At 39.2% G+C, this 17,889-nt stretch overlaps 1 protein-coding gene across 4 annotated transcripts in view; it reads right to left on the minus strand.

Moving 5' to 3' along the window:
- stx1a (syntaxin 1A (brain)) overlaps positions 1-17,220 on the minus strand; it is a 73,309-nt gene extending 56,089 nt beyond the window's left edge. For 2 of the 4 annotated variants that reach the window (XR_012770299.1, XR_012770298.1), the window contains exon 1: positions 16,789-17,218. Coding sequence is in view for 2 of the 4 variants with exons in the window: in XM_075473345.1 (XP_075329460.1) it covers positions 16,789-16,818 (30 nt within the window). In the remaining 2 variants the exon portion in view is untranslated. Of the gene's footprint in view, positions 1-16,788 lie in introns of all 4 variants that reach the window. The other 2 variants (XM_075473345.1, XM_075473344.1) reach the window with 2 other exon arrangements.
- Positions 17,221-17,889: the final 669 nt, after the last annotated feature.

Genomic DNA, 17,889 nt, shown 5'->3' on the forward strand with positions numbered 1-17,889 from the left:
GTAGTTTTTACTAAAACTATAAAACTATAACAAATGTCCAATTCCTATAAAAAACATCATAGGGATAGCAAACATGGTAAAACCTTTGATCACAGTTTTATGGCTGCAGAATGATAAATTTACCTCAACATGAGGACTGAAAATGTTCAGTAAATGAATCATGTAAAATTGGAAAGCAAAACATGAAACAAACAACAAAAAAAATCCAAGCCTCCCCTCATCTATCCAGTGATTCACCCTGAAATAAATACTTTTCTCCGTTCACATATCAGCCTATTTGCTGCATTAGTAGGGATCCCATGTGGCTTCATCTCATTCATCTAGCCACTGTCAACCTAACTGAGTTTCCCATTAGTGGCTTATGAGATCCATTTGCTTATCAATGTTGTAATGACAGAAAGCCATTTTCATCTTAATTCTGTCTAAAGTGTCTCCTTTGTCTTATCCAAAGATTTCAGTGCACCAGGGGCGGAGTGGCTTCTGAAATTTGAGAATATGCATCAGTATTTGCCAAACTTACAAAATTTGGACGTACAAAGCAGAATGACATGAAACTAAAAATGAGATCTGTTCTTTTTAACTTTGTTTCCTGTATCAACCTGTGGAGTTTCTGTAACCAGTGAAAAACTACAAATACAAAGCTCTATCTGGCATTTTTTGTAAAGAAATAGTCATATGAACAAGTTGTTCACATTTCTTTAAAGTTTTTAGTTTGTCCTACAATATGCTATTAAAATGAAAAAACATGGTGATTTGGTTCTGTCTTCAAGGCATGAACACCGATACAAATATCAGCTGCAAGGAGAGGATTATTTAAACTCGATTTTAACTTTAACGAAATGTCAGTTAGCTGCTTTGCTTGTTAGAAAACATGAAAACACTTAGCCTACAGCTTTTAGGACTATAATTATGCTTGTTAGGTTGAACTATTACAAACATTACATACCGTAATATTATGCTCACATTACCATGCTAAAAAGTGAAACTGTCAGCACTCATGTATGTGTTTAAAAATCATCGTTAACAGTGCAGTAAGAGGCCTCTGGTTTTTCTTATTGTCTGAAATTATAAAACCTATTTGCGTGACGACTGTTTCCGTTGTTATTTGGCCTGCACTTTTCTGAGCTTAGAGGGATTTTGAAGTTGAGCATGCGGGTTTTTTTATTTTGTCAAGCACTAACATAACATAAACTTAACAATCATCATTCAACTGATAAATTTGTCACCGAATTTCATTTCAACAAAAATGTCTGCTTGCTTCAGCAACTCCAGATGAGTAATCAAGGACATTGTGTCTTCTCATGTTGTCAGTTTGTTTCCACTTTTTTTTTTTTTTTTGTCTGAATCACTGGCACAATGAGGCGTGGCCCAGTTTCCGGTTTCAAGATACACCACAGTTTTAAAACCAGAAAAAGTTCCCATGATAACATGAATTGATTTTTATTTTATTTTTTCAAATGACCCTTTAAAGTGCAGGAATCCATCATTGTGTGTGTGCAGCGTAACACTTGTCCTTCCCCCTTTGGTTGGTGCAATCACTCAGCTGTGTATGATGGCTGAAGATACGTCTATAAGAAGGCAAAGTTGGCTGTTTGTGAATTTTTCAGGTACAAAATTTAAAAAAAAAAATATTCAAAGAATAAAGGAGTGCTGGAGCTCACTGATTCCTTTCTCAGCTTTTTAATTAACAGGTTCGACACTATAGCGTCTCCATCATTAAAAGCTGAAAAAAGAATCCGTGAGCTCCAGCCTTCCTGTATTCTTTGATGAAGTTTGTTGTCCTTCAGCTAAGAGGCACCTAATTTAGCTGCATACTGCTGGAAGACCTGGAGAGATTCCAATTTTCATAAATGAATAAATAACATTTAAAAATGATAAAAGGGTATAGCTTGGAGGACTATGGTAAAGACAAAAACGTGCTTGTGAACAGTAACTGACTTAAGTGGCATTACTTGACATATTATGACTTTTTGCCAAATCAAGGTAACACTGTCTTGATACGAACTTTTGCAAACAAAGTATGAAAGTAGCACGTTTATGATTGGTGAACAAATAGAAATATGAACCTCCCAGGCAAATAACACAGCTAGTTAACGTCAGTTAGTTAACCTCCTAAAGTTACTTCACAGAGCCAAAAAAACCCCACAAAGTTTCTGCAAAATTTCTAAAAGTACTTTACTACTATAACTTATTTCAGCTGGTATTAGGTCTTCCACTATTGTGTATATCTGCTCAAAATCACATGGTGGTGCAATAATTGATACACTGTGTCAATGTCTTAAGTTATTTTTCTTAGTAGTCATATTTGTGTTTTTTTTTTTTAAAAAGGAGTTTGATTGTGCAACAAAGTGTGCATCATTTTTGTTCAGTGAAGTTCTGTGAAAATGTTAAATGAACAGCATACAAGAAAAACAAGTTTTTAACAGACTTTACGTTAACAAAAAACATAGCCCCAAAGTTTCTGATGTACTACAAAACAATGGCACGTGTCCGCATATTCAGCTTTAATATGAGGTGCATTGAAAGAGAGAAGCAGGAAGGGACATAAGAAAATTGGAGATGAACAGAGGAGGAGCCAGTTCTGAGAAAAATGTCTTAGAGAACAGACCAAGAGATGCTGAGACAGCTGGCACAAATCTAAGTGAGAAAAATGCAGAGCCACTGTGATCACAAATATTTGCTGAACCCACACAAGCTATATTTAATCCAATACAAATGATATTGTTTGATGCGTTCTGTATAGATTTTTTTTTTTCTAAATTCACCATGTAACTTAAATTCATCAAACAACTTTTGGAAACTAATATTTCTATCAGACTGTGTAGATTCTGAGTTATCTAGGTCATGCTAATCCTACCAGAGGTGAAATTGCCCTCCATTTAAGCCTAAAAAAAAAATTGTCTTCAGTTCTGAAAAGTTCGTTATTGTATTGGCACTGGAATGCATTTGAAGCAGAAGCTGCAGCAGCAGGAGGGAGAGGAGGAGGACAAGCAGGGAATCAGAAAAAGCTCAGAGAGCCCCAGTAGTGTTCAGCTTCCACAGAGGGATGCCGAACCTCCTGCAGAGAGAGGAGGGCTTTGGTCTGGTTTTATTTTGAGTGGTCAGGAGCAGAGAAGAACGCATCCCAAGCCTCCACCTCCCACCCAGATCTTGAGCTCATGCTGAGCCAAAAAGAGGCCTTTAACGTTGCACTCTTGACTCAGCCTACAGACTCGACTGTCCACACACAACAGATGCTCTGAGCCAGACGCACAAATATATATTCCCATCACAGCTGACACAATGATAATACACAACAGATGGCAAACATGCAGAGAGAATGAGGTTCGTACAATCCATCCCTCACTAGACCATAACCTGTCAATGCACTCTGCCTCTGGGGCTCACACCTGGGCGAAACGCCCCAAATATGGTGCAGTGGCCTGATTATGCTGTATATTAGATTATTGAGTTGTTCTAGGCATCTTGCCAACAGGAAGTCTCTCCATAAAAAAAAAAAGTACCTGCACATCCAGCGCACACAGGAGGATGGAGAGGAAACATGGTCCAAGAGTGGAGGAGTGAGAGATAAAACAGACAGAGGGAGCAGGCTGGATGAATCAGAAAGACACAAAAGGAGGAGAAACACTGCAACACATCAATTACTGAAAGCTGTGAAAGTGTAATAACATGTGCAGCAAGCAGCCACACAGACACTGAGCACTTGTGTTGATGTGTAGCAGTCAGATTTAATGGAGAGTGGGATGTAGTGTACACTTGTCTCAGGGTTTATGTGAAAATAAGCAAGAAACGAGCGGTGCGAGACAGCTCAAAAAGAGATGGAGACTTGCAGTATGTGTGCAGTACTTTACTGTCTTTCTGCGTTTTTATTTTGAAACAGACCTATTGCATGCATCTCAGCCAATGCCTGTAATAAAACTCCAGTTTCCTGCAGTGCAATTAGAAGTCTCAGATCACCAGATTTATAATCACAATACGAATAATGAATGATAAAATTCATTAAGAGTGTGTGCTTACACTGACATATGCACACTTATGCACATCCACAAACATTTGCTTTACACAAAATCAAAGAAATATAGAAATAGAAACAATAAAATGTGCAGATGTTTTAAGTCTAAATCTCTTTTTATCGCAGGCAAGAGACATGAACCATAATTAGGAAAATCAACTGCAGCTGTTGAGTTTGTTATGCATTTTCCCATCAGACTTACAGTCATGTGAACTAGAAAGTTAATCATCATTCAAGTATAAAATGTAACATTTCTGTACATAATCAAGAAGAAATCTTCTGATCCTAACTAGATTTTAAGTTTTGATCAATTAAACCTCAGACTAAAAAAACAGCACATGATTTAATAAACTGTGTCATTATATAACTAACAAAAACTAATACAAAATGCAGAAATTATGTGTGAAAAACTAAGTGCACCCCATAATTCATTAGTCTATAGAAGCACCTTTAGCAGGAATAACTTGAAGTCATTGTTTTCTGTATGATGTTGTCAGTCTCTGACATTGTCGTGGAGGAATTTTGTTTCTTATTTTAGTTTCAGGCATTCGTTTACGCATGCCACAGCATTTCAATCAGCTCGAGGTCTGGACTTTGACTGGACCATTGCACCACACTGATTCTTTTATTTTTCAGTCATTCTGTTGTAGCTTTGTTGCCGTGTTTGGGATCATAGTCCTGTTACATGACACAATTCCAATCTTTTGCTGTCATACAGGTGGCCTCACATCTGACTCTCGAACACTTTGGTATACAGAGGAGTTCATGGTCGACTCAATGACTACAAGGTGGGCAGGTCCTGTGGCTGTAAAACAAACCCAAATCATCACCCCTCCACTGCTGTACTGACAGTATGAGGCGTTTGTGCTAATATGCTGTGTTTGATTTTCACCAAATGAGGCGTTGTGCATTATGACCAAAGAACATTTTTTCAGAGGTCCTATGGTTTGTTCAGATGAAACAACCTAACCCATGCTGCCATCTCTTTTTTAGAGAGAAGAGGCTTTCTCCTGGCAGCTCTTCCAAAAAGATCCAGCTTGTTTATATTCTTTCTAACTGTGGTATCATATTAATATGCTAACATTTAATTTGCTAACTGCATCTCTAGGATCATAGCTTCCACACACCTGGAAGCTCCAGACCATCTACTTTTATAGAGGTGCTCGTGCAAATTACAGATACTGTTCAGTGTGTCAACAGAACAAGTGATTACTTTTGCTGCAATGTAAGATTTTGTGGCGTTAAAAGAAGCGAAAATATTAAATTCCAATAATTACAGACAGATTCTAGAATAATTCTACAGAGATTTCACAGGGAGCATCTCATAAATACATGTTTTAAAACTTCTAATAGTTTAGAATAATAGATTATTATTCCTTGAATGTCGGTATGGTTTCTTTTTCCCGAAAGCAATTTCCTGGGGGGGAATTTCATCACTTTCAGTAATTAAATACAGATTCAGGACACTTGTTGCTACACCGAGAGCTGTGCCAAATCAAACTATTCCAAGCCACATTAGCTGTTTCCACTAATACAACCACTTAAACTGTAACATGCAGGCACGAGGGGCCGCATGTATCAACGGTGCATATGTGCAAAAACCAAAAGGTATTAGAAGGTGAATGTGCATCCATGCCTGAGGCATTCATCAACCATGTTCATATACACTTTTAGAAAAAGTAAAGTCTGATAAGGTGGAGCGGAAAAGAAACGCTGAATATCTTATCATTATTATCTTTTTTTCTGTTTACAGAAATACAAACACATACATACATTCTTATATTAATACTAAATACCATTTAAAAACTGTGATGTAAATAATAAAGTGCTTTCTAAATTTGGTTAACTGTTTTCTATTGTTACAGTCTGCTTCATTTATTTGGTTTTGAATTTCTTCTTTCATGTTCTGGATTGATGGACTGAGATGTATAAAAGAAAACCATGTGTGCACATATCAGCTTCAGATATGAATCTTTACAAGTTTTATGCACCAGGCCCCAAGAATTTTGACAAAGAAGAAGTGTGTAATAAAAACACAATATTCCCCACTCGCTCCTGAATTGATTGAAGCTGATTTCAACACCTTGAGTTGAAAATACAAACTTCCATTAAACTCCACTATTCTTTTATAACAATGACAAAAATCTCAGAGATGGATATCTCAAAACCTTTCCAGACTAAAACTATAGACAGGTTGGAAGAAAATGCAAAATCCCACTGAGAATAAGATTAATTTTTATTCAGTCCTCTCAAACAGGTCTTTGAAAAAGAGAGGTCAGACTAAGATTTCCTCATGCTCTGAGAACTGCCCCTAGCTCTGGCTGTTTTAAATTCATACTAGTCCTCTTGAAGACAAATATTCAACAACACGCACGGCATTTACATACAGCTCCACTTAGAAAAATAGCTTCTGCCATGCGTTTAACTCGCTCCCATGTTGAAACTCTCAGGACATTCACCCTTAACAGTATGCATGAGCAGCTGCTGGGAAGATCAGTCCTGTAAATTAAAGTGATTTTTTTTTCTTTTGTTTTTCACTTAAACACACCCAGAAGGGCTTTGTGATGAGTGCAAATTCAATTGAATTCATCAGTCAACAGAACAACCACGGCAAGAGTCAAAAATATAGTACAATATAGAGTATATTCAGAGCGAGTACATTTAGACTGCTTCAAAATGTATTTAAGGTCACGTAATTTCCTATCATGTTTCAATTTTCAGAGAAAGATGGATCATTGGTGACACAGAGATTATGCTGACACAGCAAAAACATAGATCAGGACACAGTGACTGAAGGGCTGACTGACAGAGAGACCTTCAGAGTGAATGACTAGCTGACGGAGGAGGAGGACATGGCGTAGGGCTATCGAGACAGAGTAATTACACAACTGGGGAGCACTGAGGCTGATGAGAGGACAGAGGAAGCGATAGACTGAGCCAGGAGAAGACCAGCCAGCTGTGAAACTCATTCAGCTCCCGTCACATCACTGTTCTCCCCCTATCTATTACAACACCAGCAGCAGAGAAAAGCAACAAATCTTTGTCGTTCAGGGCACACACTGATGGTTAGTGTCAATATCGGTAGAAGCAGTCAGTTAAGAAAATACAAAAGTGGCTAATTTCTCCACGTGCACTAGCTGGTCCATACACTCCTGCTGGCTATGTCTATACACAGATATCTGTTTCTGTATATTGAGAACTTTTGATTTCTATTTGTGATCTATCTATTGTTCAGTCTTAAACTAAACTCAAAACACTTTAATTACTGAGTGGCAACAAAAGGCTGAAGGTTTTTATTTTGCATTTTCTGCTACTACAAAGAAAGAAAGCCAGGTATGTCCACAATCCATCCATTTTCTATGCCGATCCCAGCTGTCATTGGACCAGAGACGGGTTGCAAGTCCATCAATAGGCCCCACAGTAACAAACAAGACAAACAAGCACACACACTGAGTATAACCACAATAAAAATCCAAAAGAAGGACTTATAAAACTGAAAAGGATAAAGATAAGAACATCTTAGGAGGAGAATCCAATTGCAAAAACAGAAAGAGAGGAAAAATGATAAATGTGTGTCTTTTTTTGGTTGTTGTTTATTGTGGCAACCTTTGTGTGTCTGTTGTATAAATCATCCTGTTACCTGTCATCTATCAGCCTCATCATTTATTCTTTTAAGCTAAGGACAACTGGTTACAGGTTAAAAAAAAGAAGAAAATTTACATTTGTCTTTAGCAATTTTCCTTCTAAAGCAAATAGGATGAGGGCATGGCAGAACACTGGGGAAAGATGGGTTTGGTCACGCTTAACCATTTTTGAAAAGGCAGCACCTGATAAGTCAGCTATGTAAAATGCTCAACCAAATCAGGGCTTCAGTTGGACTGAAGATAAATGTCCTTGTATGTATTATATCAGCAATAATTGTGTCTAACCTTTCTGTGTAATTTTGTATTACATAATTAAATGTAAATCTAGTTTATTAACAAAGTAAACAAGATTGTTTCGTCAAGGCTGCCCGTAGATTTTTGAAGTTCAGCAGATACACAAAGCAGAACAACGTGGGTGTGGGGAGGGGTGAAAAGATGCAACCGCAGCAGCACAGAGTCAGAGTGTGTGCATGTGCAACTATTTCCTTTTCCTAACAATCCTCCTCAGTGTCCTCCCCCTTTAATTATCTTCCTTTTTCTTTCTCATTCTCCCCCGTCTGTCACGCTCTCGCCTCCTTCCTCCAGACTTCAGCACAACAGAATCATTACAGCAGCAGGCCCACACATAGACTCCACTACCTTTGTTTCACTCACCCACCACATGCCTTCACTTGTGTTCACCTTTCTTTACATCTCACTATCGTTCGCCAAGACCTCAAATTTCATATTGTGCGTTTCCCTCTTTTGCCCTTCCACCACGTTTCCTCTTGCAGCCTCTCATCCCCCTCAAACCTCTGCCTTCCTCATCACATCTCTCTGACCTTTAACAATGTAATCATCAAAGTGATGCCATTTAAAAATGAATAAATACAAATTGGCAAACGGCCACACAATAGAAGGTTAAATAATGAGTTATAATGTGATAACTGCATGACTTTGCACAAATCAATATCGAACCATTTCAGGACAGAATCTAAATGTCTGCAGCTGCAGCTCTTACTGAGGAATCTCTTGGAGCAACAGGGACCCACATGAGACGAGTGACCTTTTAGGCTAAGTCGTTGATGCTTATTCACATTTGGGCTGCTTAGCTTATAATTGGCTGATGGGTATGGATGTGAATGTATAAATGACATGCTGCTGAGGATGTGCACACACAAACTTGTCCATTCTAGGCGTGCGTCTATAGGCAGCAATGGGAGGCAGGCCAGAGTTCAGTGTTGCAAGGGTGGGTGAGAAAATGTCATAAAGCTTCCATTGAACTTTAATGACAGATCACAGGCACGGGAAGGAGACGTGCTGTCACACATCATGCCCCGGCCTCTCCCACCATAAGCCTCTTCTCCTTCTTTGTATTGGAAAAAGAAAGCCTCACTCTGTGACTGACTGTCCATGAGGGACAATAACAGCACCCGTGCTTCACTAACATAATTATGATGTGCATATGGGGTAAATGTAACAGGGAGTGGAAGGAATGACAGGTTATGTACAAATGAGGGAGAGATAAAAGGTGCAAGGAAAAGAAAAGGCTGGAAGCAGTGATGAGAAAGAGGCTGAGAGAGACACTTTAAAAAAATATTAGTTTGAGGTTTAGATTTAAAGGGGAACTCCGGGGCATTTGAAGCGCATTTCCATTGCTAGAGGTTGTCAAATACTGATAGTAGGACACAGACAGGTGCAAATCTGTGCTCCCTGTGTGGAGATAGCGCTGTTCGCTCAGCCTGTCATGCGAGGCTAATACGTGGTGGCTAAGGGGCAAGCGCTAACCCTTCCACATAAAACAACAACTTGCACACTGTCGTTGTAATGTTTTACAACAATATTACTGGGCATGTATTGTTGTAATGTTTTAAATACTTGAACGCAGTTTTTCTAGAGAAGATAATTGTTTTGTATATGTGATTATCGTCCATTGACTCTTTTGGGCTTTCATATGCGCGAGCGTACAACTAACCGGTGAGTTACATGCTGTTTATAAAGTTGTTTTGTAACGTCCCCATGCCAGTAATGTGAGAACCATGCATATGGTTTTGATGGTAAGGCTTGTGACTTTATTGTCGGATGGTTTATAAAGTGGTGTGACGTTTCTGCAGTGTGCAAGTGTTGTTTTACGTGGAAGGGTTAGCGCTTGCCCCTTAGCCACCACGTATTAGCCTCGCATGACAGGCTGTGCGAACAGCGCTATCTCCACACAGGGAGCGCAGATTTGCACCTGTCTGTGTCCTACTATCAGTATTTGACAACCTCTAGCAATGGAAATGCGCTTCAAATGCCCCGGAGTTCCCCTTTAAGGTTTTCATCACTGAATGATCTGCTATTCTGTAACTTTACTATTACTATTAACCTTCTGAATGACAAAACAGTGAAGTACGCAGTGCTGTTCAAAACTTTGCATTTAGAAAGGTAATCATTTTCTTTTTTTGAATTAATGGATTATTTCAGGTCTTAAATATTTGCTGTAAAAATTGATGTAACAAAGTCTTGTGCAGAGACAATAACTGCTTAAAGGATAACTGTCATCCAGTGAAAACAGCAGCATCAGTAGCTTCAGAAAACAGCCGGAATTATGATGTTCATTCATTAGGAAGTAAGGAGGAAATAGAGGGATTTCAGAGTCACACAGGCCTCAGACTGATGATATTAAGGGGCCGACAACGGGCCACCAGAACATTAATCTGCACACAGAACTGACTTCATTTTTTCACAAACCTTAATGCAACGACAATAATTATTCTAAGAGATTGTTTATACTTGCCCATCCTGAGAGAATTACCAACCAACTTTCTGGTTCTCCTGTGCTGTAAATGAAAATGTAAAGCAACTTTAAAAACCATTATATGGGTTTTACGGTCAGCTACATTACTGCTCTGACTCACCACAGCACAAAAAATGCCATGTTAAGATTTTAGAAAAAAATAGATACTAAAAATCTTGATGTTTCTCAGCATGTACAAGTTTATGCATAGTTTGGCACAAAATCCAGCCTGTCAAAACTTTACACCCTGCTCACAAAGTGGCACTATATGACGAGGTAGGAGAGACAATGAAGAGATGACTTGCGCCTGATGTTTCCACATAGAAAGAATATCAACATCTTATTGTAGCCACTTAGAGGCCTGATTCACTCTCACAACTTTAATTTCAGACACATTCTGTCAGTTATTTCCAGCAAAATAGCTCTAAAATCGGCTGCTCAATGCCTGCTAAGCACCAACCAGCAGACATAGTGCCAGAGTTAGCAACTAGCTGGTGAGAGCAGTGGAGCTTTTAGCATCTAAACAGCCAGATAATTCAAAGCCATGACAGCCAAAAGGTGAATAAACATTAAACTTTGGCCTTTGCATTGGACGACTGAAAGACGTGACTCCAACCTGAACATTGCTCATTCTGGATGTGTCAGAATGTTGTTTTTGAAGTACCAGGTATCAATATTATCAAAATCAACTGTGACTTTCTCTAACAACTAGCAATATATTTAGTTTTTAAACTGAGACAAACTGTAACCACAGAATATATTAGCAACAGTGACTGGTGGGGATGTTGTCCTGCAACTGTGGTTTTAGATAAGAAAAAAATAACTGACGGCAGATATTGTATGTGACAGTTCTCACCAGTTAAAAGCACCTGCTCAGCCTTAAGCTGGCAAGGTTCAACACACCATTATTTCTCAGAATCACCCGGACTACGAACAAAGACAGTCAGAGCTACTTGGGGCCTAATGATTATAATGAAATCTCACAGGCCTAATCTCCAACAAGTATCAATAATAAAAGGTCTTATCTGCACTGCTAAAGAACTATTCTGCTGGCATAAATTACTCGATGATGTGAGAGGGGAGGCGAGCACATTAAAAATCCAATTTTAGTAGCCGGAACAAATATTACCCATAGCCAGTCTTCCACAACAGAGGGGTAAGGTTTGATGACATAACTGCCATCTGCTTTATTTTATTAAGATCTCTATTAGCTCACACCTTGGATGCTGCAGCTCTTTATGAGAAGCTAAAAATCCGTCACAGATAACAACATAAAACCAATAACTGACATATCGCAACACATTGATCTGGAGGAATTTGCACTGATTGGAGTGACAGTTCAATTTAAAAAAGAACTATTAGCAGCGAACAGATATTGGATTTCATTTCAGCTGTCACCTCATTTGCAAAGACAGACAAGTCCCTGGTGAGATGCCAGCTCGGTCACACTCATTTCATGGCTCATTAATGCAATTATGCATAATCTATGTGTTAATGAGTAATATGTTTATAAGCATCCATGCGCCTTTCTGATAATACAGAGCAATGACAATGCATTTCATTGCAACCACTTGTTTGGAAGATCATCTGTGGGTCACAAGCAGCCAATGTGTCCATCACAGATCCAGGAGTTTACAGAGACTTGAAGACTTAATAAAACCCCTGGCAGCAACAAAATGATTCTTTACCTCACTGTTGCTAAAGTCAATGAAGACATGTTAACAGTCAAGATCAAGTTAAGCGCAGAAAAAAGTGAAAGTGGGGAAAGAAAACAAAAAATAAACTATAAGTACCACTGTCGGTGCTCCACATACATCCTAATAGTTAATGTGTCACTCTAACGCCAAACAAGCAGTGACAATGAGTAGCCCCAGCATACATTCACATACACACAATGGCTGCTTGAACCAACACTAACCCTGACTAACAAGGGTGCTCAGAGAGGACAGGAAGAGTAAAGAAGAGGAAAAATGTAGGAGAGGGCAAGAAGCCATCTGATAAAACAGTGATAGGAAAAGAGCAAAGATCAGTAACAGAAAAGCTCACCATTACAGGGATAATATAAGCAAGGATTATTATTAAAGGAACAGGGATGGAAAAAGAAGCCCATACTGTCAATTATGTGTTGAGAGGAACGAAAAGGACAGCACCGATAAGATGTCAGGAAAAAATGAGGAGATTGGAGGACAAAATAAACTGTTACAGGTGCAGCATTCATGCTGTCAGCCTAAGTTAATAACTCAATGCCACAAAATAAACGATCACATTTGATTTACAACAGTCCCTGTGGTGTGCGAAATCTGCAATAACCTCATCAGTTCGATTCCCCTCAGGATTCAGCGCTTAAAAGACGTCATCATATCTGCGCCATCTGTCATTAAATCACTGCTGGGCAAACTGGGAGTAATGGGACAAGGTGAGGGAAAGGAAGAAGCCACATGACCGTATTCGTTATTGAGCCTGGCGGTTTTAGCCAGCAAGCTAATGAGCTACTGGTATAGCAGAGTGGTAGGCAGGTGTTAAGCTCATAAAGTAGCTTTATGTGCATATGGGCAGTGTTGACGCACAACCTGCATCCTCACACCAATATGAGCAAAACTCAATTTCCTGCCAAAATGACACACAGGCACATGGGTGAGTAAACTCGCAGTGTGACTCGACAAAAACACACACACAAAGACACATAAGCAACTGAATCTGTGATGGTCTGAAGTCTTCTTTTTGTTTGCCACATGGTTTATTTGTCAGTGAAGATTAATGCTTATGTAATGCAGTATCTTTGTATCATCATCGTACTGATTTCAGTTTCTTTGTCAATACCATTATAGTGCTTTTGCAATCCTAGAGATCAAGTTTTTTTTTTCTTATTAAAAAAAATAAAAATCAGTCTTACTACTTCCACCATTTGAGAAAAACAGATCTTACATTTGAGAGAGAAGAGCCCTGCCCCAGGATTAGTACTGAGCAGATGCTCTGAATTGATCAAGAAAAATAAAAGGTTGGATGTGACATTCCTTAAGAAAACCCACCAATCAGTCTGGATCTAATGGTGATGATTTGCGTCTTTCAACAGAGCTGAGAGATATTTGTACAAAAGATAGATGTTATTGATTATTAGGCTTCAAAGACGGGTATTTTTGTCTAACCAGGTATCAAGTACCATTCTCCAGGTCCACTCTCTTTTCCAAACATTTCTGGCTCCAAAAAATAACCCAAGACAGTAAAGGCAAAATGCAAATATGATAACAGCGACACAGAAGACATCTCATTAAAAGATGTGCCAGTGGTATAGCATACTGTCACTTAATTTTTGTTGCTTGACTTTGTGTGCATCATTAAGAAATTAACATTTGCCACAGAAGAGGAGCAGATTTTGTGATAACATCTCCCTTACATTTACAGACGACAGGGTGAGAAGAACAGCTACACACGTGGCCCTGTCTGTTTTCTCAATTCAAATCTACGGCTAGTAGTCCGTTTTAAAAACTGTCTCATGGAACAACTGATTTACTAAAACATCTTGAAGTTGTTTGGAATTAAAAAAAAAACAGATTTTTCTCTTTGGGTAGTTGGGTCCCTAATTATTATAATCTAAAATATTAAAAATACCATATTTTTTGTGTTATTATTTAAAGGAAAGCACTTGGGCTGGTAAGGACCCACGTGCATGGACATGATCCACCTTATTTTAGGCTAACTCTTATCAATCATCAAGCTTTATACCAAAACCAATCTACCAATTAAATACAAGGAATACCAAGTAGCCACTTAGGGGCAAAGATGGCCAGGTCATCCCTTTACACTGCATATACCCGGCACTACACCACTGGTGATGTCACAGTGGCGACATCCACTTCTGAAATGCAGACTTTGCTTGTTTAACAACGGGGGGGTCATTGTCTTGTGCTCTTTCCAGCTTAGGCATGCAACTGAATCTGTTTCTAAGACATTTTTCTGTGACCAGCTCTATGGTGAAGCATTAATTAGGAGCATAAAAAATATCTTGTGAATGTCCTCCTTATTAGGATGGGGATTTGTGCTCATGTCTGTCATTCTTGGAGGAACTCTGCAAATAGACTGTGGAAATAGAACCAAGAAAAGGAAAAGCAGAAACCAAAGACAGTCCAGGACGGTTATGTAAAGAAGCATGGGCTGGATTATTAAGTTCAAACAACTAGAAAAGTATTCACATGGATCCCTTTCAACTTCATCCACTGATACACCTGCCATGAGAAGTGAAACGTGTGATGTGAATTTGCCAGGCCAGCTTCAGAAACTGGGTGCCATAGCTTTAATGTCAAATTTAATGAACACCTTTCATGTCACATCCAATGCCACATTGCGTTTTGGGAGCAACCAACTGAGGTTTCAAACCTCAACAGGGTGATTTATTTAAGTTTGAAGAGCACTTCCAAGATTTAGGTCCCTTCTAGAGGTGAAACTACAAGAAAATTAATATATCACTTATCAGCTAAATATGACTTTGCATGTGTGACCAGTTTCTACTCCTCTTTTCTCTGTGCCTCTTTAATCTTTGGATTTTAACTATTGGTCAGCCAAAACAAGATGTCTGAAGATGTGAATTTCAGCCGTGGCAACTTAAGCTTGCATCCCAGTATAAATCCGCATTGAATAACTGATGGTATTCAGAGTTAAAAAAAATATATATTTGCAGATGTGGTCCACACTATTTCAGATTTTTACATGATGAATCTGTCACTTTTCTGTTGTAATGTGCTGTCCAGGCCCACAGAGTGACTTTAAAATATGGATTCAACTTAAAGCTCTAAATGGAAAACAATATTAACCTTGTGCTGATGGTAAATAACTGTCTGTGATTTGCAATTTGCTTCAGTTTTATTTGGTCTGGATTGTCTGAATTGGTCTGTCTAGAACTCTTCCAGTTGCAGACATCTCTGACATGAGTGACATGAGTGATATGATAAAAAATGATGAGAGAAAATGGAATCAGCAGCTGGGATATCATAGCTGCCGACCCCATGCCATGTGCCTGAACATTGCCTGAGCTCTCTCACTGAAGCTGTGTAGGAAGATTTTGTTTTTTCTCCGTTTCTTTCAATTGTACAACTGCATCTCCTCAGCACTGCGTGGCAGGATGAAGACACGCCTGTCTTGAACACACTCACAATTGCCAAGGCTGGGTTGCTTCCCTTGAGGCCATTTCATTGCTGGATCTTCACTGAAAACTGAGGAGCCGTAAATTGTTTCTCCTCTCTCCTCAGCTTAACTGCTATTTACCCTGATTTGACAATGGCCACTTTATCAAGGTCAGCTCTGTACATGCAGGCTCACACAAATACACTCACAAATAGATAGTGTACGCTAAATAGCCGTGACAAATAATGCCCAATAACTTATTTGTGTGTACTCAAGGAAAGAGAAACTTACCAGCCTTGCTTTCTCTTGGTCTAATTTTGGTTTTGGGCAACAATTACAAGTTTATTTAAAAACTGTATGTTCTGTGTGCAGAGATATTGCAACTACAAGGAGGTGAAAGTCAAAGACTTTAAGGTTTGATTTCCCTGTTTAATTCGTGTATAATGAGGGCACTTAAAACCAGAATAATTCATGTCAAACTGAACGCCCTCCCTCATTCCCAGAAGCCGAGTAAAATTCAGCACACATGTTAGAAACAGACAAAACGCTGTGCAGTGTGGGTGGTTAAAGGTTTCTGGACCTCCTGTGATGTGCTGAGGGCGGATTTTTAACAGGTGAAATTGGCGAGCAGGAACCAATTTTCCACTCCAATCACACAGCCACAGTTTGCCAGATCGATTGAATCACACATAAACGCACACATTAATTAATTCATAGTTGACATATTTCCACACTGGCAACACGATCATCAATCCAACTCTTTCCAGGTGGCTCTTAAATTCTGAAAGATTACAGAAAAACGGGCCTAAATTCAACATCTAATAATAAATCAATCTTTATCAAATCCCATTAAGTGAAAGGTATCTATTCAGTAACTTCCTGTTTAGTCACTGAGACATCCAGCTACAAACTAATTTAATAATAACCAGACGAAAAAAAGTGATTTTTTTTTCCCTTTGAAGTGTTGTCAGGAAATTGACTTTCCGTTTGCCTAAACGCATAAATATAATTCACCTCTGTTGGGGCTTATCCTGATTTTCACACACATTAAACCTTGGGCGCAAACTGCGCTCGGTGCCTGTGATAAAACACTCCTATTTGAGCCTCCATCACTCACAACTGTTGCTCAGTCAGCGCACCCTGCTCTGTGGACCGCGCTCTCCGGGCACAAACTGTTGCCGGCTGTCACACACCGACCCAAACAGCGCAGAACAGGTGGTTGGGGACAATTTAAACCAATAATCAAGCAGTAAACTTACATGTCTGAGTTCTTGCATGCGGTCCTTCATGGTTCCGTTTATTCCCTGCGCTCCGGCTGTTTGGTGGATGTGTGATGATGGAGACCGATAGGATGATGTAAACCGAGGCGAAGCGCGTCTGGCGGCGGAGAAAAGCGGCGATTTCCCTTCTTCGGTGTGGATGAAGGGATGATGGGACCACTTTACAGAGCCGGGTGACGCGCACGGAAAGGTGAGGCGAGGCCTTCTGCTGTTAACCCATTACACACCCTCAACTTCCTCCTCAATCCGCTCTAATTGATAGGTTTTTTTCAGCTTGTTTCACACTTCCCTTTTTCGTTCAGTGAATCAAACTCTGACAGCAGGTATGATGGATTTAAAAAGGAACGACTGACACATTGTGCCTCTCTGCCAGAGTGGGGAAATCGTGTTGAGTCTGCTGTATCGATTGAGCAGGATACGAGATAACGCCCAGGTGGTTCACATTGTTCCGAAGCAAACAGCGACCTCTGTCGATACCGACTGCTAGTGAAGCAACATGAACTCTAATCCAGAGCTGTAAAAACAAATGAATAATTAAAAAGATGGTTTTAAGCTTTATTTGGACGTTTTCCTCACATTTAAGCTTAAAACCGCGAAAAAGAAAAAAAATGCAAAGCCTTCATTTGTGAAAATGTATTTCAAATACCAGTCTCACCTCAGCGAATCTGTTTATCAAACTGCTTTAAGAAGTAAAAATAAAAAAAGTCCCCAAAGGACCAAAGATTGATTCTTAATTTCCCACCATCAATAGGTATTCGTTTCAATAATATACAGTGGTTTTCTGAGATGGCGGTCCTTGGGTGGCTCAGAGAAAGGAGAGGAGGAAATATTAGACCTGCATTACTTATGGAAATAAATGTTTGTGAAGAGCTGATATTCCCTTGTTCCTGGCAGGGGCAGAAGGTAACAAATACCTGAGAACATAACAGTTTATGTATTTAATGTCGTCTTGAAATGTTAAACAACCTTTTAGGGTAACATTATCACCGTCTTATAATCATCGAGGAAATTAGCAGAAGCAAAAAAGTTGGGGTGAGGGTTTTTTTTGTTTTTTTTTCAAAACTTAATGTGACGGGAGGC

Source organism: Odontesthes bonariensis, chromosome 9 (genome assembly GCF_027942865.1).
Source record: "Odontesthes bonariensis isolate fOdoBon6 chromosome 9, fOdoBon6.hap1, whole genome shotgun sequence".
NCBI lineage: Eukaryota > Metazoa > Chordata > Actinopteri > Atheriniformes > Atherinopsidae > Odontesthes > Odontesthes bonariensis.